Source organism: Zeus faber (assembly GCF_960531495.2).
Source record: "Zeus faber genome assembly, chromosome: 14".
In the NCBI taxonomy this organism is placed as follows: Eukaryota; Metazoa; Chordata; class Actinopteri; order Zeiformes; family Zeidae; genus Zeus; species Zeus faber.
This window is the reverse complement of record NC_137200.1, coordinates 20762744-20785931: the sequence shown is the minus strand read 5'-3', so window position 1 is coordinate 20785931 and position 23188 is coordinate 20762744. Positions and strand designations below refer to the sequence as shown.

Genomic DNA, 23188 nt, shown 5'->3' with positions numbered 1-23188 from the left:
AAATAATGATTATTATTATTGTTGTTATGACTTTATACGTGCAAAACTGTTTTTTTTTTTTTGTTTTTTTTTTAAATCAAATATGTTATGCGCTCAATGCGCCTACATTCATATGCGTTTATATCTGAACGTAGAGTACACACTCTACGGCGGCCATCTTGGGCGTGCTACGGCAGCGCGGCGGTTGCGACAGTTGACGGCCCCTTTACGGCCAAGAACGGGCAGCCCGTCCAGCTGCTTCTCCGTCGACGGCGTCGTTTTCGCTTGTTTACGCTCGGAGGCGCCGGTCGGTTGGAAGAGACCATCCGTCCACCTGTAAGAAAGAAAGAAAAAAAAGAAATCCGCACATATAACCGCTGTTTGGCGTGGCTGTTAGCGCCCTACGTTCTACTGCAATTCGCGGTGCCGGGCTGACGTCAACGCAAGTGAGCTAGTTATTTACGGATTCGCATGTGTTATGTCGTCGGTTAGAAACGAGCATGGCGCACAGAGAGCCCACGTCTAAGTACGCGGATGTGTGCGCTTCGTTGCCGTTTCAAACGGGCAGCACCCGCGCGGAGGCAGCGCCGGGGACTTTCCGTGTCAACCGGGTTGTACGTTTCGGTGAGTTCATGCAAAAGCCCGTTGATTGAGTCTCGTAATCTTTTTGGGGTTGTTTGGGTTTTTTTTTGTCCTTCTCTGCACACACACACACACACACACACACACATATTATATATAAAATATCATCGACGACCTGCTTGAGTTTAGGCTCATACTTTGTTGCCTCTGGGGATGAACGTTCGCCGGGGGTCGGTCAAACTTGCTGCGTTCGTAACGGGTTTGTGACGTCGCTCCGCTCGGCTGGCTGCCAGATGCGGCCTTCAAGTCTCACGTGAGCGGCGGGGAGGACGATTGGAAATACCCTGACGTCATTTGGTCTTTTCCCACTTGACGTTACAAATGCGGGAATAGACCGCCAGCTGTGTACTGGCGTGGCGCAAATTTTTACGCCGCCCCCCCAAAAAAAGAGAACAAAAGACAGAAAACCCAAAAGAGCAAAATAATAGAATTAAATAAAATATATACACGGAACTAATGTATGCTGTCATGCACACACTTGCTCACATTTGGCACGTATTTATTAATAAAATGATCATAATCCATTATTGTTATTATGATCATGTTGTCATTTATTATTATTATTATGATTATTATTATTGTTATTATCAGAATTAATGTAATAACTATTTCATTGATTTTAACATTGTCTACCATGCTCACTTCTGTTCTTCTTGTATGTATGTGGATGGAATGTAAGAAGTGTTTAACAGACAGAAATCTGCCGTTAGTTATAAACAATAGCATTAGCAGAGGTTTCTGGCGAACCTCAGTCATTGGCTGAGCTCAAACACAAAACGTCACAACTTGACAGCAACTTGTCGTAAGCGACAGTGACTTTGACCCATAATTCCCATGTGGCATGAATGCAGCATTATAACACTGCATTCATATTGTCATATTGCTGTCTTACTTCGTTCTTTTCAGTGAGATAAAAAATATATACATACCCGGAGATGTCCTTTATTCAGCCAGTTTGGATTTGTAAAAAATGTATTTTAATAACTCACAGGCTCGACCCGCCCTAGAAGTATCAATATTAAACAATGTGAAATGATCTAATGGACTCCCGTCCTCATACACCACAGGGATTGTTCACCTTTGAGTCCAGGACTAATGCAAAATATTTATTATTTATATGTGTCTGAATGTTTGTCTTGTCACCCCCCACCCACCACCACCATTTCTGCAGGTGCTGACATCTGTGTATTAAAATAAGAGTTCCAAAATTCTTAACAGAAGCATTCTTGTCCTCAGAGGGGACCCACTATTTTTTCAATTGGCTGGTAAAATCTCATAATGGAAGCCTAAACTCCAATGTAGGGGATGCCCCAATGGGGGGCGGGGTTTGAGAAGTTGTGATACCCGGTGTGTATGTGCGTGAAATGCATTTCAGTAGCTCATCATGGTTAGGGTCATGTTTAGTGTGTTTGTGTGCGAGTAGCTGAAAGACATCTTCATCTTGGAAGAATATGCAGGAACATTCGCTTGGATTATAGTGTGCAAAATATTTATTTTTATTGTTCACATTGATAATAAATTTTAATAATGGTTAAAGTCATCTGATGCTTGACATGACATTCCACCTTAAATGACTCAGTAGATGAGTAGGATCAGTAGGGTGATTTCCCTCAGCGTGTGTGGGTGTAAGTGTGAATGCGTGACACACCGTTGGTACTCTCAAACCTCTCCCCCCTCGCAAGGGCATCTTCTTTCTCCTTTCTACACTTTTATCCCAAAAATGGAAACTCTTCTTCAACTCAAAAATAGCCAGTTTTTGATGGGCCTGTGTCGCAATGGACCTCCGCCTGATCTGCAGTACGACAACTCCTCAGGTACCGACCTTCTCTTGATTACTTTTTGCCGTCACTGTTTTGAGTTTATTTATCATTCGACCACGGCCCTCAAGAGTTGTGGTTGTGGTCATCATAAAATCATAGACTGTTCTCCTCTACCTGCTTAGTCGTAACATCCACATTTCTAACCATTGTGAAATTATACATTTATTAGTCGATTGGTTTTTAAAATTATTTATTTGCTTGTTCGTGTATTTATTTAATTATTTACTTATTTATTGATTTACTTTCTGATTGATTTACTTTCTTATTTCATTCATTTATTAAATTTTATTTTATTGTCCTCCAGAGCTTTTCCGCTTTTCCACATTCGCTCGCTTTCCGGCCTCCGGTGTCACAGAGCGCAGCCTGGCGAAGGCGGGATGGTTCTACACGGGGGTGGGCGACCGAGTGCAGTGCTTCCGGTGCAACGCCACGGCGGAGGGCTGGCAGGCCGGGGACTGTCCCACGGAGAAGCACCGGCAGCTCTCCCCCTCCTGCTCCTTCATCCAAAGCCTCCCGTCCACAGCGAACCTGCTCTCCTCCTCTCACTCCGCCTTCTCCCCGCTGCGCAGCGTGCCGGGCCTGCCGGTAATTATGACCCCAATCACCTTCCAACCGAATTATTGAGAAGATTTTCAGTCACAATGGGAGAAACAATCAAATGATCACTGAAGGCCAAATAGCTGTGTTGAATGTATTGGCTGACGTTGTAGTGGCACATTGTTTTGGTTTTGTTTTCCACAAATTTCTATGTAGTTATGTTATGTTTAGCTGCAACAGGGTAAACGGCAAATTTGTTTTTTAAAGGGGAAGAAAAAAAATTTGAGATACATGCTGTGGCAGTTTTGCCTACCGCACGCCACCAAAGTGGCATTTTCAGGGACCTCCAGCACAGAGAGACAGAGGATGGGGTTGTGGACACCAGCTTATTGTAGAGAGAGGGCTAGTTGGAATTAGCCCGGGAGCAGATGGAGGTATGTCATGACAGGGGCTCCTCCTTAGTGTGTGTGGGGATTGGGGTTTTATCTGGTGCTCGTTAGGCCAACCAATGAGCGACAGGTATGCAGCCACTCTGATTGTGGATCCCCAATTTCCTAGACCCAGGTCAAGTGTGGCTGGTCAAACCACACCACATACCCCCGACACCAAACTGGGGTCAGGGAGAGTACCTGGCCGAAGTTTACCCCCCGCCCCACCAAGCAGAGAACAAAAATGAAAAACAAAATGCCTAAAACACAGATCCTGAAACAGGGTTGCTAAACCTTAAACCATAAAAAAAAAAAAAAAAAAATCAGACTGGTCCCCTTCCAGGGGACCTCGTTCCCCGGAGCAGCATGGTCCACCGTCTTCCTTCCCCCAGGGCGACGGCAGACTGCCCCATCCTCCCTTCCGGAGCGTGGGGCCTCGGGCTGCTGTGCTGGCTGGTGAAGGCGTGGCCAAACTTGGCTGTTGTGGGGGCTGCTTGGAGGGGTGGCCTGGCTGCTTGGCTAATGGGTTGGTCCCGGCGGTGGCTGCTTGGCGGAGGAGGTAGCTGCAGGCAGTTATCTGTGGTGGTTGCTGCGGCTGCTCCTCCCCCAGTCCTCCGCCGGACCGCCTGGGTGCTGCTGCCGCCAGTCAGGAGAGGGTTGGCGCTGGGGCCGCCTGTTGACCCGCTGGTGGCTCCAGGGCATCTTCCGATGGCCCTTCTGTGTCCCTTCCCGGTGCCGGAGAGTCCCTGTTCAGGTGCCAGTGTGGTAGTTTCGCCTGGCAGTGTGAAAGCAAGTGGAGTTTTCACCACTCTGATCCTGGGTCCTGAAATTTTTAGACCTTTAAGCCACCAAACTCCCATAAATGAAATAACTTTTTAAGAAATGTAACTAATTTATTTTAATGATAAATGATTCCGACACAAAAAAATAAAGCGTCATGTCATTCATTGTGTTCATCCTGTGTATCGAATGTATTGACTGAAATTGTGTTAGTAAGTTGTTTTGTTTTCCAAAATGAATATTTTGCTTTATACCTTTTGCAATAGCATATGAAGTAACACTTTATTAGTCCCCAGAAGGAGATTCAGGACAGATATACGCATATGACGTCTGTAACCTTCTAATGCTGATATATGATCGTCTGCTTATAGAGATGCTTGTTTTTCCACCCTAGCTCTCCGGTCCTGGTCCTGTCCCAGCTCCGGTCCCTGCTCCGAATCCCCCGGCGGTGAGTCAAGGGGAAGAGCCGGTGAATATGGGCTTCTCCGCTCCACCGCCCTCCAGCCCGCTCAGCTCTCGCGCCATCGAGGACATGTCCCACCAGAGACCGCCAGCGTGCCACAACCCCAGCATGCGTCGGGAGCAGGAGCGTCTGGACTCCTTCCACTCTTGGACACTCTCCATCATCACCCCCGCCGAGCTGGCCAAGGCGGGCTTCTACTACTTGGGCCAGGGAGACAGAGTGTCCTGCTTCAGCTGCGGGGGACAGGTGCGCACGACGTCAAGACCCTTGCGGCTGCTGGAAATTAGCAACATTGTAGGCTACGTCGGAGGAATAATGGCATAAAATCTGTATTATATTTGCAGTTGAGCAACTGGGAGCCGGGCGACAGGGCTGTGTCTGAGCACCAGAGGCATTATCCAAACTGCCGCTTCGTCAGAGGCGATCGAGCGGACAATGTGTCCCTGGCCGGAGGGGCCGGTGCTGGGTCAGGGTCTGTGGCTGCAGGGGCCTCGCAGCTGTGCGGTGGAGCGCCGGCCCTGAGCAACGTGTCCAATCCGTCCATGCAGCAGAATGAAGAGAGGCTGCTCACCTTTGTGAACTGGCCCTCGCGTATCCCCGTCAGGCCCGACCAGCTAGCGAAGGCCGGTTTCTACTACGTGGGTAGGAAATAAACAATCAAAGGCTCATGTTCAGTGAATACGGTTTGGGTTAGGACAAGACATATCTTTGAATGATGAGTTAGGGTTATGGGTAGAGTTAGGGTAAGGTTGTGGTGCAACGGAATATAGGTAATCCGTGACCCGTACGGCCCCCCCCCCACGGTTCGGCACGCGTGTGAACCGCGGATCAATTGTAAAATTGAACCATCATAGTGAAAAACCAAAGTCAGAGCCGCAGGAGCCGGAGCTCAGCTGGATTTTGCAGCTTGTGCCTTCTAATAATTTAAAGAAAAAGTGTTCAGATTCAATAAAATATGATATATTTTACAATATGTCCTCTTGAGAGGGCAGATCAGAGAGCGGCAGCTTGTGAGAAGAGCCGCTACGCCCTCCACAAGAGTAGTTAACATGATGGATATGATATGATTGTGATATCAATGATAAGATGATAATGTTGAACAGAACATGATGCTGTGATATGAGTAGAATTAGGAAAAAAGTCAGTCAAATCGAATCATGTATTCAGAGTCCGTATTAAAACTGCTCTACATAATCGACTGTAACTTGCTTTATTCTGAACCGATTTTCATGAAAGTTCGTTTGTTATGAACGTGAGAAATTGAACACGATACTGCTTGCTGTTACTGGAATTAAATTCAGTTACTTAGGGGCGGATCTAATCATATTTTTTCACTCACTACCATGTTTAAAGGAAGAAGGTATCATGCATGCCTCATATTGCAGTTTAATTTAACAATCAAGTATTGATTATTTTATATATTTTAATGGAAAATAAATTAGAGAATAAATGGAAAGCAAAGTTACATTTGTCTCTTTTTTTTTTTTTTTTTTTTTATATATATTTTTGCTGATACAAAAAATGATCAGATCTGTGACTCCGAAAACCGTGATATGGTCCAAACCTTGAGTTTTGTGATCCGTTGCACCCCTAGGGTTAGGACAAGAGTTAGGGTTAGGGGTAGGGTTAGGGTTAAGACTGTTACATCTTTGAATGATGAGTCATCTATATCTGTACCATTTAAATTTTATTTGTAGTCTACAATGAAGTTCATTCTTTATGATATGAACTCAGATGTGTGTGGCGGTTGTCCAAACCGTGTCTTACGCTGTTGGTGCTGCCATCTTTATATAGTGGATATTCATACTGATATTGTGAATATACAGTTTAATAATAATACCCTATGTTCTGTGGAATTGGACCTTTTATTTGTTTTTCTTTTTCTTAGGGCGAAACGATGATGTGAAGTGTTTCTGCTGCGACGGAGGACTGCGCTGCTGGGAGTCAGGAGACGATCCGTGGGTCGAACATGCAAAGTGGTTTCCAAGGTAAAGGATTTTCACGGTGATACCGCAGAGTCACTATGTAGCCGTTGCATTCATGGGCTGATTCTTACGCTGCTGCCTAAATGCAGGTGTGAATACTTGCTCCAAGAGAAAGGACAGGACTTTGTGCATCAGATCCAGGCTCGTTTTCCTTGGTTATTTGAGCAGGTTGGTGAAGACCGCCCTAAAACAACAAAATAAAAGTGAACCCTTTACAAGTTGCATCTAACATATCTTGCTGAACTGTTCCTGTCTGTTTACCTCCTCGATAGCTTTTGACAAATGGAAACAGCAGCTCGAGAGAGTTTGTGGATCCACCAGGTAATCAATTATGTTCAGTGGAAGAAATGTACTGAATTGAAAGTTTTACATTGATATGTTAAAAAAAAACAAAAAAGAATCATCGTACAAACATGTCAGAGGTCTTTGAAATAGGAAAATGAGATGAGGAAAAGTAGTTGGGAAGAACCCATTGTTAGAGACTATCAAATGGTTGTAGTGTGTATTTTACAGGCCTCGCTCTTATGTTGCGATGCCTTAATAATAATAATAATTATTATTATTATTATTATTATTATTTAATATTCCTACCGCTTGTCCTCTGCTCCCAGTGGTTCACCTGGGACCAGGAGAGGAGCGCTCCGAAGACGCAGTCATGATGAACACCCCCGTGATCAAGTCCGCTCTGGAAATGGGCTTTGACCGCAGCCTGGTCAAGCAGACGGTGCAGAGCAAGATCCTGACCAGCGGGGAGAACTACAAAACGGTCCAGGAGCTGGTCTCGGACCTGCTGTGCGCCGAGGACCAGAAGAGGGAGGAGGAGCGCGAGATGCTGGCAGAGGCCATGGCCTCAGGTACGCCCGACGTTGTTCTGAAACCAGATCCGCTCCCTCAACCTGTTTTTAAACCTGTTTCTAAACATGACAGTTATCAGGAAGCTTAACTTCTACAACTACATTTACTGGGGCAAGCCGCACATAGTGGTTCTGTGATAGGTAGATAGGTGCTAGAGCACACACTCATTTTAAGGAACACAAGATATTCATATTGTCCTCCTATTCCTTTTCTCTTTCAGATGGCTTTACCTTCCTCAAGAGACATCAGGCAGCACTGATCCAGCGCTTCAAGAGTGTTGAGTCTGTGTTGGAACATCTCAGGGAGCAAAATGTGATATGTATGTTTCTAAAACACCCTCCTTAGAAACAAGGAATGATACTGTGGAATAGGCCCCGATGAGTGTCAGGTTATACAGTCTATGGTTGTGTTAATAGAGGTTTCCTATGGGAGAATGTGGTCTGGTGGTGAGATCCAGTCGCTGGTAATGCATGTAAACGGATTGGGGGTATTTCCCCTCCTAGCCCCCCCCCCCCCCCCCCCCTCTGGTTGCTGTAGCTACCTAGGGGCATCATCATGTGATGTCTCTTGTGACCTCGCAAATCTTCCCCCTATGAAGCCCATCGTTGGGAGGACGTCAGAAGCAGGGAGAAGAGATGAAGGGTGCAAAGTACATAACGACATCAGAACCCCAACCCCAGGCTGCACTCTGGTTACGCCAAAGAGGAGACACACACACAGACACACACACACACACACACACACACATCAATAAACAAGAAAACCCTCCTCAGTCTCTGTTGTAATGTCCCAACCAGACCCTTGGCTCCATCATAAACTACTCTATTCTAAGATTTGGTCCTTTGAGCCAGGTCGAGCATTCACCAATGGAAATTGCACATGACGTACAGGCTCGTCGAGGACCCAGACCAAAGCAGGTTTTTTCCACGCCGTGTTATATCCAACATTGCGACATGAGTTATTTCCCTCACCGTTGCGGTGATGCCCTTCCACGGAGAGGTGGGCATACAAAGTCGGGCGTTCAGAGAGGTATCATCGGCCGCCCCAGCCAGACTTGAAGGATATACCAGGGCCGCACTCCTCAGGCCGCCACACGCAGACCCTTCCAGGTCCCAGGTTACAGAAGGACGCTGATCTTCTTGAGACCGTTCAGCTGGCCCCGTACCTTCCCCAAGAGCCACACCCCTTCTCCCCCAGACCCCGCTGGCCCCCAACCAGCATAAAGGAGGCCATTAGAGCCGTCCAGGCTAAGAATGCTCAGCTGCTTGGAGCTCAGCACTCAATGCACGCAACTGGCCAGTGCTCCCTCCCTGGCCCGGCAAGGAGGCGCAGAATGCTCTACTCACCGTGAAGCCTGCTCCGTCGGATGGTGCGAGTCAACGACCAAGACCGTTTCAATTGCAGCTTGCAGCACCCCCAGTCACATCGGGATACGAGTCAACAGCCACGGCCGGTTCCAGGGGACGGCTTCCTCCGTCACGACCTCACCCTGTCCGACCGACAGACTTTGTTCCCCTCAGACAGTTTCGTCCGCCTCGGGTCCTCCGTCGGACACAGTGGTCACTCTACCCCCAGCCCCCACCCCCATGACTTTCCAACATTGGGATTTCTACCTCAAGGCCCCAGCCTCCTGCTCCCACTGACATCCTGTATGGACAGGTGGAAGTGACCCAGCTGGCGTACTGGGGCCCCAGACCCACCGCCCCCAACCTCAGTCGCAGAGACCCAAGCGAGTTCTCCAGGCTCAAGATTTCCCTGGAAAACCTGCTGCCCCCCGACGCCACGGAACTCTTGAGGTACCAAATACTCACTAACCACTTGAAGCTGAAAGAAGCAAAGTGATCGCCGAGGCGTACTTGCACGTACAGCGATACCATGGCCGCGCTTACCGACCGATATGGTCAGCCCCACCAAATCGCCCCCCCAGAAGATCACAAGCGTCTTGGAGTCGCCCGACGTGCGCCGGGGGAGATGCGGCGGCTTTTGAGCGCTTCCCTTTGCGAGTATGGTCTCTGGCTGGCCTGCTGAAATCTCTGGGACCTGGCGGGGAGGCGGAGTTGACCTGCCCCACCTGGTTTGCTTGCTAAGCAAGTTGCCCCCGGAGCAACAAGCCGACTTCAAGCGCGCCACGCGTCCAAAGTCCGGTTCGGCCTCCTCTCTGGAGCTGTTTGCAGAGTGGCTGCGCTACAAGACATGGTGTCAGGACTTGGACAGTCAGCTGCATGTGAGGGGGCCGCAGAACGTGCGCATGAGGATCCCGCCAGTGAAGCGGTCAGTTGCCATCCTGAATGGACCAAGGTCGCCACCGCCGCTGCACAGCGTTTCCAGACAAATCCGTTCTAATAAGACGAGCAATGTCCACCCCCCTATCGGCAACTTTCTGTGGCGGTTCCACCCACTCCAATGAAAGGCGTTGATTTCAAATGACCTCACTTTGCAGGATTTCGACGTTCGCAGCCACTCCCACAACCCGTGGTTGCATGACAGTGGGTTTTGTGAATGATAATGTGCTCTTAGTTGAAATCATATGAGCAAAATGAATGATGGCAGAATTTTATTTTTGTATTACACGCTCTTTGTGCCATCTTGTGCCGCACTATTAACCATTAACATTGTCATTTTCATTCTGCACAAACCGTAAATGGGAAAACTTGGAAACCCTATTATTAAAAGAACAAACTTCCAGGGCGCTTTTCTGTCAAGGGGTTCTTGACTCATTCGATTTGGACAGTTCTGCTATGAATTAGTCATCGCAATAAGACTTAACTCTTTGACCCGGGATGGCCTCGGAGGCTCGTTCGTCTGTTGACACATTTTGTTGCACTTCCCGAACACCCGAGACCTTTCCTGTTATGTTTTTTTTTTTTTTTTAATTTCTCTCCCTCACTTCTGTCAATACTTGGGAGTCGCAGATCGCAGTACAAGTAGATTGACTCGTTCCCTGTCCCTGCTCCCGCAGCCGTGGAGGAATATTCCGGTATCCAGGCCCAGCCGTCCGCCCAGCAGCAGACCACCAGGCTGATCGAGCTGGTCCTCAGTAAGGGCAACGCGGCGGCAGAGGTCTTCCGGAACTGGATCCAGAAGAACGATGTCCTCCTGCTCCGAGATCTCATGGGTACATTCGCCGCGCCGCACCGCGTGTCCGCGCAGGCGTTCGATGACTTCTTTTTCCCGCATCGACAGGAACCAGATGTCAATTTGATTTGAGCTCTCGCCGGGAAACAAATCCCTCTCTGCATAAATTACTTAAATCTACATAATTCTACTCGATCCATTATGTAGTCTAAATATGCACTTTTGTTTTTATATAGAGGAACTAGAATATTGGGCTTTTTTTTTTTTTTTTTAACTAAATAAGATAGTCGTGCGAGCTTCTCCTTTTTTGGTTGACCATATTCATTAACAAAAACCCAAATCCTTAGACCGTGGCTCTTGCTAGAGCTAACTTAACTATTGTCCATCACCTTATGATCCGGTCTAGTGTTCTCAGACTTAATTTTTTTTTTTCCACTGCACTTTCAGCCCAGGCAAATGAAGCTACATCACCAAGTCAGCATCTCTCAGGTATATACACACACATAATCTGCTTTTTTGCTATTGATTGGCCGGCCAGTGGAACGCTTTCACTTCTACTTTCTGCTTCATCTTCTTAGAATGGGACAGAGGGTATTTAACAGTTTTTATTTATTTTTTATCTAATACAATTTTAGTGATCGCATCCATCGCCTTCGAGTTTGCACCAACACAAATTGACAAGCGGAGGGTTAGAACGTGAGTAGATGTTTGTTCAAAGACACCAACTCGTATTGGGGAATGGCAGAAGGGGTTCCAAGAGCCTTATGAGCGACCAATCCATGTACGCGGGAAATTGGTTGTAAGCAATACATTCGTTCAGGACTTGTGTGCAGCTTTGACAATGAGTTCCAAACGCTTCCTGGCGGGTTGTGGTTTTCCACAGCACAACCGTCGTGAGTTCTCTATATTTTCCAGGTTCCAAAGGGGTCGATACACCTGTCAAGTGACTCCGAATGTACCCTTTAAACTGTAAATTCATAAAATGCACCGAAGAGTAGCAGCGGTTGCAAAACCTAAGTTACCGGAACAGTCCTTTGTGGATGCTGTTCTACCTTTTTGACGCTCAAAATGATGTTGATATTTAATATAGGTATTGGATCAGTCTGACACCAGGTTTGAATATCCTCAATACGAAGAGCCATGTTGAATGCCAGAAAGATTGTTTCTTGTTGCGCTTTTCAAACCCACAAGTATGGTCAATTCTCCTGTCGATTGGTGTCCATGTGCATCATATAATGGCTCCTAACAAACAGTAAGGCTGTTTAGAATTGGAATGTGTCTGAATGCATGGATTTCTTTTTAGCACAAAGCAAACAAAATTTGACTGTTTCGTGACCATTTGACACACGCTGAATTTGCTGCTTATTGCTTTGGTTGGAAGGCTCCCCTTTGCATGCTTTAACAACTATGGGACAGTGGGTCTTCAGCCCCATTTCCAGGGTGTTTGTCAGCTTTACCTCTGCTTGTCTGATCATGTTTTATGCTTCTAATGAGTTGATGTGTCTCCCCTTTCCTGCATCATGTTCCTCCCTCCCTCCCTCCCTCCAGACTTGCCCATGGAGGAGCAGCTGCGCCGGCTGCAGGAGGAGCGCACGTGCAAAGTGTGCATGGATAAAGAGGTGAACATAGTCTTCATCCCGTGCGGGCACCTGGTGGTGTGCAAGGAGTGCGCACCCTCACTGCGAAAGTGTCCCATCTGCCGAGGCCTGGTCAAGGGCACCGTCCGAACCTTCCTCTCATAACTAGGCAAAGCCAGAAGACCAAGGCAACTTCAAATGGTGCAGCCGTCACCAAGGCTCTTCTATACTTGTGTATGAGTGGTAAAAAATAGCATGGGCAAATAACTTTCCATTAAAACTACAGCAATGTCATTGCTGGTTGCAACCGTTGTAGAAACTTTTTGTGAATTAAAAGTGCAGAAATTAAAATTCTAGTCTCCTCGTCACTGTTAGGCCATGGTGAAACAAGCACTCAGACCTGTTTACCCAAGTACCCTGACACAATATTACAAGTAAATAGCATATTAACATTTCCACTTGGTTAAAAGTAGGCAAGTACTTTCTAGTAAAATGTATCGAACAGCAAGTACTTAAGTTATTTTACTTTGTCATGTCCAGATATAACAACCTGTAAAAGGGCACCCACTGTACCCTTATTTTGCTGCACATCCTGAGAACTCACAAAACAATTGGATGTTGAAGCAATTCATGAAGATATGGACCTAATCACTGAGCAATACAAAAATCAGTTTTATAGATCCAGTTCCTGAAGGTTAAAAAGCACCAACTGGGCCATGTCACCAGGATTATGGTGAAGGAATAAAACATGGCCATGTCCCAATTTTTAAATATTCAGGAGACTCCACTCAAATTGCATAATGAGGCAACACCCCCAATTGCATATTTGAAGCTGAAAACATTCAGTCTACGGTTCCTTTCTTTGGTGTGCTTACATAGTCTGATTCATTATTCCAAAACCTAAAGTAATGCCATTGTTAGATTTATTTAGTATTTTAGTGGAATAAAAGCCAAGTTTCACAAAACAAATTTACTTTCCTAAATAATTGAAAGATTTACATGTTTACACTTGGAAATAGTCGCTGTAGTAGGCAAATATTTTGGGGAGAGGAGACTTCAGACAGCTCCAATATCACAAAACAATGACTTGTTGACCAGATTTTTACATTTACAATCACCTTAAACAGTGGTGCAAAAAATAAAACTTCTTCCTGAGTGTGCTTTACAGATCCAAGAGAAATGACAACCAAAATAAATTTTTACAAATATTTATTATGTGCGTCCCATAGTTTAGATTATGCCAATCTGGAAGAAAAAAAAACAAAGACTTAGGATGTGTAAACAAATAAGAGTATAGCTATATATACACACACGGGTTCTGGCATCAGTGGTTCCTTTGAATGCGTCACTATCATTCAGACAAAATATAATTTACATCACTTGCACAGAATATCCATGCTCCACAACTTTGAAACATTTTGTATCAAATATTGGGGAACTGCTCTGATAAATAGTGAGTGTGCCGGGAGTGGAAAACTTACCTTGTTTGCAACATCCAACGCATCATAATCTGGTGCAAGACGAACGTATGCCTTCTTCTCACCGTCGGGCCTAAAGACACACGAGGAAAACAAAGATAAATATACAGAGCCAAGATTATTAAAACTCAACAAAGTCATTCATTACAGCAGATGCCCAGATCACCACCGTTCCGCAATCAACAAAGGCCCAGAGAACAGTTCAGAAGCAAACTTTAACCGCAGACACGTACCTGATGAGCGTGTTGACTTTGGCAACATCAATGTCATACAGCTTCTTGACGGCGTGCTTTATCTGGTGCTTGTTTGCCTTGACATCGACGATGAACACCAGCGTGTTGTTGTCCTCGATCTTCTTCATCGCAGACTCTGTCGTCAGTGGGAACTTGATGATGGCATAGTGGTCCAACCTAGAGGAGCCAAGACAAGGCTAATGGTTTAAAGGCTTTGCCCTACTTCAAACCCACAACTTCCCATCCCATACGCAAGACACCAAAAAGTAGGGATGCGCCGGCCTATCTGCGAGAATTGCGTTGGACAATTTGGGCTTTAGAAAGACAGTGATGTAAGTGTCTATGTCCATTACAGGAGTCCTAAATTGTTCCAAGAGCAAAATGTCAAGTCACAAGCAGCGGGTCATATCAGCTCATGATGGAGACGGGGAATAATAAATGTATATGCGCATCACTACCTAAAGGAAATCAGTGCATCAGTTCAATATATTGCTTGAATCATGTTTTTCATACTTTGATCGCTTTAAGCATCATCTGCACCAGGTGGAATATTTGACCTTGTGAATGCTCGTGGGACAACATGGTTCTTACTTGTTCCTGCGAGGGGCACTCTTGCGAGGATACTTGGGTGACCGACGGAGACGGAGGGTTTTCGGACGACGGAAGGTGGGAGAGGTCCTGATCTTCTTCTTCTTTTGGCTATGCACTCCCTTCAGCACGGCCTTCTTGGCCTTTAGCGCCTTTGACTTGGCTTCGGTCTTGGCCGGGACCGCTGAAGAGAGTCAGGGGAAAGAAGGTTCATTTTGTACTAATGTTTATAAAATTAAATCAATTGATGCCTAGTTTATATGGAGCCCACATCCGACTGATTTACATAGACATTATCTTTGCTCCTTTCCAGTTGAATTAGCTTTTTTTTTAAATGATTGGTTATATACACTGTGAAAGACCAGTTTACATTAATCACTTAGATAAGACAGGACACTACTGTAACAGGCACAGCTCTTCTATTAATCACTTCTTGCGCTTCTCAGTAAAAAAAAAAAATAAACGTTCGATGTCCGAACAATTCATTCACTCGGTAGCTAATGCAATGGAGACGAGCCGGGGGACGCGAGTTGGACGATTCAGTTGGCTGCCTGATAACAGTTCACTTCTGTCAGCCGCATTACTTTTGGGGGAGCGCAATGAGCGAATCGGCCACGTTCAAAAAACGCCCCAAAGGCCGAAGCTTCGCTCATTTCCATTTCCCAGCCAAAGATCCTCAGCTCGACGACCGTGTCGCCGAATCCAAACGTAAGGCGCTTGCCCACGCACAGCAGCACGCGTGCGCGACGGCCGCTTCGTTAGCTTGTTCGTTAACATTTAACACGGTCGCGCCGCGTTCCCAGAGTATTTAGTCCTTAAACGAGTTACTGTGGACGACAACCTTTCACCCTCGGGGCTCGTCAGACGCATCGGCCCTGTAGCAGACGCATGCCGCCGTCTGAGGAGAACCGCTAGCATTACAACGCCGCACTAGTCCCCATGTGCACAGGTTAGCGTGTCACTGAAAGGACGCTTCCCACGTCTCAGCCCACCATTAAAACGTGTTAAGTGTAACGCGTGGATATACTCAGAATATATTATTCTACCATTGAAGTATATATATAGTAGATACGGACATTTTATGCGCAGACACCAGATTTCACGCTAACATTAGCACAGCCACAGCGGCGGGTAACGTTTGCCGTCGGACTAGCAACGTAGACGTAACGGTTAGCCCTTTCTTCCCACTTTTAAAGACACGCATCAGTTAAATGTGACTCTGGCTCGCCTACTACAGCGAGGTCGGGCGTTTTAAAACGCGCGTTTCGGTTACACGGACGATTCAACCCCAAAGCTTGACGAACCTTCCTTCTTCGCCTTCGGTGCCATGTTCGGAAAGGAGGGACACGCGGGGTCTCCCAGAGTATAATGCATGGGCGAGGTTTCCGCGGGTATCGCGATCGTTGGCGAACCCCTTCCCGCACATTGTCTCGACACTTTATCGATCAAATAAATGGCAGCTGTATGGATTATAAATGTGTAATATACAAACGATTAAAGCTTCGGGTTTATATATTCGTCGGGTTAGGAGGGGTGGGACCGGTAAGTAAAATATGTTTGATTTTCCGGTCCACACGCCCGCACTGATGGTGGCGGTAACGCTCCGCAACGTTGGCGTCCAAACGCCAGAAGAAGAACCGTCTTCCCGTGTGGAGAAGTTAATAACGTTCTTAATACATGGTCAGCGGTAATAAACACGCGTGCAAAGCGAACAGAAATATGACATAATTGTAATTTATGTATTTTTTTTTAATCGTTTTGATTTCATGTGATGTATTTCAATATACATGTTTATATGGAAAACATCTGACTCGAATGTGGAAAAACAAGTGAATATCGGTAAATCTGTCCTCCTCTCAAAGCAGCAGAGCATCTGTTTTCAACAAAATGTGTTCCACCGCATTTCTCTGAGGACTGCCGACATAACGAAATTAGGGTTAAAAAGCACATCAAGTTATGGCAAAATTCGACTTACGGGCTTTATTACACTACTGTCAATGCGTGGTGATAGTTTTTATACTGCTGTATTTACACTGTACTAAAATACCCTTTTCCAAACTCACAGGAAAGCTAGTGTATATCTATGAATGAATGAATGAATATTAGTGACTCAACTTCTTATAGTTTCAAGGACAATTATAAATAAAATAAAACATTTCAAATTTAAATTTTTTTATTTTTTTTTTAATCCCAACCAAAACGTAAATCCAGAAAAGCAGCAACATTGAACCAATCAATCAAAAACATATTGCGATGTTGGATTCGTTCGTCCAATGTGCTTTATTCGGAATTGTCCCAATCACTTTTCACATCTTTCATCTCACGTCGGAGGCACTTGGAGGGAGGTTATGCATGGTAGGTATATGATGAAAAGGAGATATATGATTAAATGGAGGCTTGCCATAACTTACTAGAAAACAACTTATTATATCTATTCATACGCCAAGGAATCAACAGGGAATCACAGCGGGTTTTGGTACATCCACTCTCTTCTTGCTTCCATTCACTTTTTTCTTAGCGGACCTGGGGGGGAAAAAAAAAAAAGGACATTTGACATGAACGACCACCGTCCTCAAAGCCATTAACCTGTAGGATCTCCCTGAGATTTCAACAACAGGAACAAAAATGCTTGCGTCTGTTCCTACAGCCTCCCAGATGGTACTGGGAAAATCAAAGCACTTGAGCTCACTTCTTCTGCTTGGCCCCCGGGGGCTGCGCCGCTGGTGTCTGCTCTGCTTTCTGGATCTTCTTCCTCTTTACCACGCGCCCCCTTTTCCCCCCGTCTCCGCCCTGGCTTTGCCCATCGGCTCTTTTCGCGTCAGTTTCTTCCCGTTTCTCTCCCTCCACGCCCTGTTCTCGTCCTTTCCTTTGTTTCTTCAGTCCTTTGGCACTCTTCGTCTTCAGGAAACGAGGGGTGGTGGATATCGTGCTTCTCCTGGGAGGTTTCTGCTGCAGCCTTCGCTTTTTCTTGCTGGATCACAGGAAAACCAAAGAAAAAATGACTTTCCCGCAACCATTTATCACAGTTACCGTATGAAGTGTGATAAACAAAATGGCGCCCGTGGCAGGTAGAAGACGAGCGTACCTGTGAATCTTCTTGATGCCCATCATGTAGTCGGGCACCGGACAGCCAGCTTGCTTTATCACATTGGCAATGCTGAGGAATACAGTCACAGAACGAACATTGAAGGCCGATAATGAAATATATAAACCAGAACAGAGCGACACAGAACAAGGCTAGAGCAATATAAGAAGCTAGAATTCCATTGTTCTTTCATCCAATACATACCTGCGCAGCAGCGGCTTGTCATTCTCCGTGAAGAAGGTAACTGATTTTCCCTTATGTCCAGCTCGGCCGGTGCGCCCTTATGATATACATTAAAAAAGAAAGTACGGTAAAGAAATTGACAGGTAAATTAAGCAGCATTTTGTTAAACACTTAATGTTGCTAGGTATAGAACAGGGACCAACCGATGCGGTGGATGTACTCTAGAGCACTGGTGGGAAAATCGTAGTTCAGCACCAGGTTGACTCCCTTGAAGTCAATTCCTCTGGCCAGCAGGGCTGTGCAGATCAACACCCATATCTTACCGGAGCGAAAGCTATTAACGACGTTGTCCCTCTGAAGGAAAGAAAACAAACAAAGTAAAAAAAAAAAAAAAAAACGATAACGTCACACCCGAGCGACGACGCGACGCTCGCCGGCGTCGCTCTGCGTCTCTGTACCTGTTGCTGTGTGCGCTCGGCGTGGATGGCGTCTACGTTGATGCCTTCGTAAACCAACTCGTGGAAAAGCTCCCGTGCTCGCTCGATAGACTGCACGAACACCAGCATCGGTGGCATGAAGCCCTGGGAGGAACGAGGTCCAAAAAAAAAAAAAAAAGAATCAGAGAAGAGCTACATTGGTGCTTATCAACTGCTCGTAACCGAATGGTGTGTGACCCGGGGTCTTCCCCCAAAAGTGTCGTTCTCGTGAAACCACCATAAAACACGTGCCAAATGAGTTGATGCACGTATTTACGGAGAACGTGAAATAATTCATTTAAATATTAAAGTACACAATACCCGGTATAAGGCCCACTTATTTGTTTTAAATTATTTTACAAGTGTTTTTTTCTGTGCTTTTCTTATCAAGAAAATCCATTATCGTAACATGTCCGGAACAAAAATACATTGTTATGGTAATGTCCCCCATACATTACCATTACAATGTAGAATCTCATATTTGAAAAAAATATATTGATTTTAAAACATGAAAATAGAAAGACTTATGTGTTATGTAATGAACGTGGGGGTACATTACCGTAACAATGTATTTTTGTGTGGACAACACGATAATGGAGGTTTTGATGGGAAAAGCACAGAATAAAACACTAAAAGAATATAATAGTTAAAAACAACTAAGTGAGCCATATAGCAGGCGTGTACTTTAATATTTAAATGAATTATTTCACATTCTCTGTGAATGTGTGTGTCAGTTCATTACGGACACGTTTTATGGCGGTTTCGTGACAATGGCCCAAAATAAGTTTGTGATATCATGCATGTTCAGTGACTTTACCTTCTTGATGATGTTCCTCATGGCCACCAGTTTCCCGTTCTCCGTCCCCACAAATAGAAGCTCCTGCTCCACGGTTTCAACGGCTGTATTCCTGGAACGCCGTTTTTTAGGCATGAGACAGATGTTCGACAGTACTCGCAGATTTACCCGAAACACGGGGTGGGGGCGTTACCGTTGTCCGATGTTGACGGAGACAAGGTTGTCGAGGCTTAGGCTGCACCACTTTTCAACGTCCGCCGTGCAGGTGGCGCTGAAGAAAGCCCTGCGCACTCTCGGACCGGAGCACGCCAGGAACACTGTGGCCAGCTGCTCCCGGAAGCCGGACTTACCGTCCTCAAACAGCTTGTCAGACTCGTCTACCACCAGCCACTTCACACTGAAACACACAAACGCTATCGTATGGTATTGCCATATTGTAAATAGTGCGGCGCGAGTGCCCCCTCCCCCCAATAAAAGTCAGGTTCACCAAATGTCCACAGAGCTGAACCAATCTTAAACTCCATGGGGCGGTTTCACGGACCCAGATCAGGCCTAACCTTCGACTAATTGACACTTTTGATCATGACCGACTGAAATTGCCCCTCAGTCATAATTTTAAATAGTCTCGAGCGCGATTTATAGTCGCCGCAAGCGAGGCATGCCAACTCGTGGCGCGCGCACCACCAGAGGGCGCGAGCATTCATTGTTGACTTGTGGCTGTGAAGACGCTGTGGTGATATTCTCCTGAAAGACAGGAGGCGATGTGCACAAACCACCAGGGGAAAGTGAAAGAACTGCTGTAAAGGTTACAAAGAAGTCCTGAGGGAAGGATCTGAATAACTAGAAAATATCAGTGGAATCAAAATAGAAGATGTTAAATGTCTGCATTTCTATTATAGTCGGTGCAGGTTATTTTTCGATAAATCTTGATTTTGTGCACATTTCAAACATGATGAAGTCCTGATATTGCAGTAGTCCATAACAGTGCTATCTCCTTCCATTAATTCAACGCCACCTGGTAATGGTGGATGGAATTTTTTGGCCATGCCTGGATGGATCGTACAGATGCCTGTCCCTGCGAACCTCTTCTCACAACTCTTTTACATTTCACTGCATATATGTATGGAAGTATGTATATGTATATGTATGTGACGAATAAACCTCTTGAATCTTGAAACCTTCCTTCGGAAATGTGTCCATCTTGAATTACCTGAAGTGCAAAAATTAGGGAGGTACGCGCCCTCGCGCCAAGTCGCCGTGCGCTGCTGCCACGGGCGCCGCAATGACGTCATTTATGATACACGCACTAAACAACACTACAGCGACTATAAAGCAGCCATCAAACTGGCCGAGGTAATCAGAGCTAATCTGGGTCTGAGTGAAGGTTTAAATGAAACCTGACCAGAGGCAGCTTTATCTTTGGATTAATGGACGTGGGGCCTCCAGGTCGACCTTGACAACAGAGGAAATGGATCATCTGGACTAAGACCAGCACCAAGAGCAGACAGAAGGAGCTGACTAGTCCTTCATCCCCTTAGTCCAGCACTACCTAGTCTACAACTCAATCATCTGAAATTAAGCCACATCTGAGAAAGGCATCTTTAAATCCTGGATTAATTTACGTGGGATTATTTTAGCCCTGATTTAGATTAAACCCTGTCTGCAAAAGATTCTTGCAGTTAAAACAAAGATAAACAGCAAATAACAACCCAGTAAGGTTGATTCACTCACACACACACACACACACACACACACACACACACACACACACACACACACACACACACACACACACACACACACACACACACTCTACCTGCTGAGGTCCAGCGCTGGAGGATCCTCTTTCAGGAGGTAGATTAATCTGTTTGGAGTACTGACGAGTACGTCTACAAAACGTAAGAGTAGAGTGAGGGAGGGAGGGATAGATGGAGAGCAATGCAGTTGAACTCGAGCGAACAGATAGTACATCGTTTTGTTTTTTTTCTGGGCTTCTCTTACCATATTTTTTGCTTGACTGTGGGCCGTATTTCTTCGCTGCCAAAGAAGCCTTGTCAATGATGTGAATCCGGAACCCGAGTCCGTCCGACAGGCGAACCAGCTCTCGGTGGGTCTGAACATAAGACATGGGTGGGGGTTTATAACCTATATTTCATTAAGGTGATGTACAAAATCAGTGATGTTTGTCATTGGGTCATTTTTATTGGTAATTTTTTTGTATTTCTTATTTGGTTTAGTGTATATTGTCGTATTTTATTGTGTACAATTAACCGGTTTTATTGTATATTTTCACATTTTTCCATACATTGCCATTTTCTTTGTAACATTTTTATTCTGTTATCTTAACCTTTTTTTTATGTGAGCTGCTGTGACACTGCAATTTCCTTCCGGTGGTGAATAAAGTATCTACCCATCCATCCACCCATCCATCTTAGCAAAAAAACAACAACAACAACAACAAAAAACCCACCATATTTAGGGCTGAATGTCATTCTAAAAATATGATTGCATGAACTCAACAACCAAAAAAACCAGGTTGGTGGTTGGAGTAAAAGTATCAAATACCGATATCCAGCCCTAGTCCAGAGGACTGAAACTTTCGAGTCAGAGTGGGTTCCGCACCTGGCTTGCCAGCTCTCTGGTGGGGGAGATGATCACTGCTCTGAAGCCCATGTTGGCTGGCTGTTTGAGGTGGGACAGGACTGGTATACAGAAGGCCAAAGTCTTGCCTGACCCGGTGGGTGCACAAGCCAAGATCTCCCGATCCTGACAAAGAAATGAACATAGAAAGAAATCAGTTTTTTTTTTTTTTTTTTTTTTAAACCAGGTAAGTAACACCAGCCGACCAGTGTGTGTGTGTGTGTGTGTGTGTGTGTGTGTGTGTGAGTGCGTGCATGCGTGCACTTACATGCATCATCAGCGGTATGGCCTGCATCTGAATGGGTGTTGGGCAGGTCAATCCGGCGTCTTTGAGGTTCTGGATGAGGCGCGTGTTCAGACCGTACTCCGACTGCAGCTCCTCAAACGTGCAGACAGGTTCGGGAATGTCCGAGCCGTGCACATATATGCGGTGCTGAGATCGAAGGCGGTTCACCTACACAAATCATGACAAATGGTCATTTATTAGGGACACGCTTTCCCGGAGGCGGCACTGCAAAGCGTGTGTACAAGCTGACGGGGGAAGAGACATATTTTTGAATGGGTCTTTCAAAAGGCTCATTTCAACCGTGGATACCTTCTCCTGATGAAGGTCCTTCAGCCTCTTCAGAGAGGCGCTCTCTTTCCCGTCCTTCTTGAGGTTTGGAATGTTTCCCCCGGGAGACGTGGTCCAGCGAATCCCATCGGCCTCCGGGCTTTCCTGCGCTCCACCACTTGCTACAGCCACACAATCGGACAGTACAAGGTAGGACAATACGCAAAAATAACCGTCATACTCAGCTTTGAGTCACGAAAACATGTTTTATGTACCCGGTGAACTTGTAGGATGTCGGCCTTTGTGAGTGTGCACATGGATCGGGGTACCTTTCTTCTTCTTTTTCTTTGTGCCAGCGGTACTCTCTTCTTGTTGCCGTTTCCGTTTCCCTCCAGCACCACTTTCACCCTCATCTCCACCCTCGTCTCCACCCTCATCTCCACCCTCGTCTCCACCCTCATCTCCATCCTCATCCTCCTGAGGTTCAACTCTGCCCTGGGCTCTGTTGCTTTGCCTTGTGCCAAAGTAGTCGATCCCAGAGAGCTGGTCCGAAGCCGCTCGAACCCCCTGCGATCTCACAACCTTCAGCAAAACAATGAAAGAAATACAAAAAAAAAAAAAAGAGAATAACCACAACACTCATTTGGAAGCACGCAAGCGTGTACTTACAGATACTCACCGGTGTAGAAACAACGTGCCACAAAACAAACCTGTCCTACAATTTGTTCCGTCTGAACCTCCTCAAACGTGGTGTTGTGAAAACGTGCGTGCGTATTCCCGCCGCCTTCATTAAAACCGACCAATACACAACACCCGCGGACGTCTTACCTTGAATCGTTCGGCGTCTCTGCCAAATTTCTTCAGGTCAAACTTAGCACCAGCGCCAAGCTTCCTGAACAAGTCGAAGGCGTCCATCGCTGCAGCGTGCTGTCCGATCCAGGCATCACTAGGCGATGACCGAGTCATTAAGCAGCTTTTCCTGTAATAATTGTCGCCCCCTGGCGGCTGCGCGTAA

General features: G+C 46.0%; 3 protein-coding genes across 5 annotated transcripts; 1 reads left to right on the top strand and 2 right to left on the bottom strand.

Annotated features, from left to right (window-relative positions):
- The first annotated feature begins 186 nt into the window (after window positions 1–186).
- birc2 (baculoviral IAP repeat containing 2) lies at window positions 187–12486 on the top strand. Of its 3 annotated transcripts, XM_080013933.1 has the most exons (14): window positions 187–603; window positions 1793–2435; window positions 2746–3026; window positions 4581–4895; window positions 4994–5291; window positions 6538–6637; window positions 6724–6802; window positions 6907–6955; window positions 7246–7488; window positions 7710–7808; window positions 10449–10604; window positions 11012–11053; window positions 11200–11260; window positions 12113–12314. In XM_080013933.1, the coding sequence occupies exons 2-14, from the start codon at window positions 2204–2206 to the stop codon at window positions 12177–12179; spliced, it is 2022 nt and encodes a 673-aa protein (XP_079870059.1). In that variant the 5' UTR covers window positions 187–603; window positions 1793–2203; the 3' UTR covers window positions 12180–12314. The 3 variants fall into 3 exon arrangements, with proteins under 3 accessions (XP_079870059.1, XP_079870057.1, XP_079870058.1); XM_080013931.1 differs by lacking the exon at window positions 11200–11260 and having other exon boundaries at window positions 12113–12486; XM_080013932.1 differs by lacking the exons at window positions 11012–11053; window positions 11200–11260 and having other exon boundaries at window positions 12113–12486.
- An 847-nt stretch (window positions 12487–13333) lies between these two features.
- On the bottom strand, window positions 13334–15847 carry rpl23a (ribosomal protein L23a). The gene is made up of 5 exons (XM_080013950.1): window positions 15745–15847; window positions 14444–14624; window positions 13853–14029; window positions 13623–13692; window positions 13334–13386 (listed from the first exon to the last, which is right to left on the bottom strand). Exons 1-5 carry the CDS (start codon window positions 15812–15814, stop codon window positions 13372–13374), a joined length of 513 nt encoding a protein of 170 aa, XP_079870076.1. The 5' UTR covers window positions 15815–15847; the 3' UTR covers window positions 13334–13371.
- A 406-nt stretch (window positions 15848–16253) lies between these two features.
- ddx52 (DEAD (Asp-Glu-Ala-Asp) box polypeptide 52) lies at window positions 16254–23099 on the bottom strand. The gene is made up of 15 exons (XM_080013954.1): window positions 23002–23099; window positions 22503–22755; window positions 22216–22355; window positions 21889–22074; window positions 21603–21746; window positions 20982–21093; window positions 20797–20869; window positions 19174–19377; window positions 19002–19092; window positions 18167–18289; window positions 17912–18062; window positions 17730–17805; window positions 17526–17597; window positions 17130–17411; window positions 16254–16963 (listed from the first exon to the last, which is right to left on the bottom strand). Exons 1-15 carry the CDS (start codon window positions 23086–23088, stop codon window positions 16891–16893), a joined length of 2067 nt encoding a protein of 688 aa, XP_079870080.1. The 5' UTR covers window positions 23089–23099; the 3' UTR covers window positions 16254–16890.
- Between the last annotated feature and the right edge of the window lie 89 nt (window positions 23100–23188).

What these genes read in the sequence shown, in the direction of transcription:
- birc2 (XM_080013931.1), top strand. Translation starts at nt 2,204, where the DNA reads ATGAGTAGGATCAGTAGGGTGATTTCCCTCAGCGTGTGTGGGTGTAAG. An exon ending in GCAGCGTGCCGGGCCTGCCG is followed by an intron (nt 3,027 to 4,580) that starts GTAATTATGACC and finishes TTTCCACCCTAG; the next exon opens with CTCTCCGGTCCTGGTCCTGT. An exon ending in CAGGGAGCAAAATGTGATAT is followed by an intron (nt 7,809 to 10,448) that starts GTATGTTTCTAA and finishes CTGCTCCCGCAG; the next exon opens with CCGTGGAGGAATATTCCGGT.
- rpl23a (XM_080013950.1), bottom strand. Translation starts at nt 15,814, where the DNA reads ATGCATTATACTCTGGGAGACCCCGCGTGTCCCTCCTTTCCGAACATG. An exon ending in ACCGAAGGCGAAGAAGGAAG is followed by an intron (nt 14,625 to 15,744) that starts GTTCGTCAAGCT and finishes GACTCTCTTCAG; the next exon opens with CGGTCCCGGCCAAGACCGAA. An exon ending in AGTGCCCCTCGCAGGAACAA is followed by an intron (nt 14,030 to 14,443) that starts GTAAGAACCATG and finishes TGGCTCCTCTAG; the next exon opens with GTTGGACCACTATGCCATCA.
- ddx52 (XM_080013954.1), bottom strand. Translation starts at nt 23,088, where the DNA reads ATGGACGCCTTCGACTTGTTCAGGAAGCTTGGCGCTGGTGCTAAGTTT. An exon ending in AAAGAAAAAGAAGAAGAAAG is followed by an intron (nt 22,356 to 22,502) that starts GTACCCCGATCC and finishes GTGTGGCTGTAG; the next exon opens with CAAGTGGTGGAGCGCAGGAA. An exon ending in AGGACCTTCATCAGGAGAAG is followed by an intron (nt 22,075 to 22,215) that starts GTATCCACGGTT and finishes TGATTTGTGTAG; the next exon opens with GTGAACCGCCTTCGATCTCA.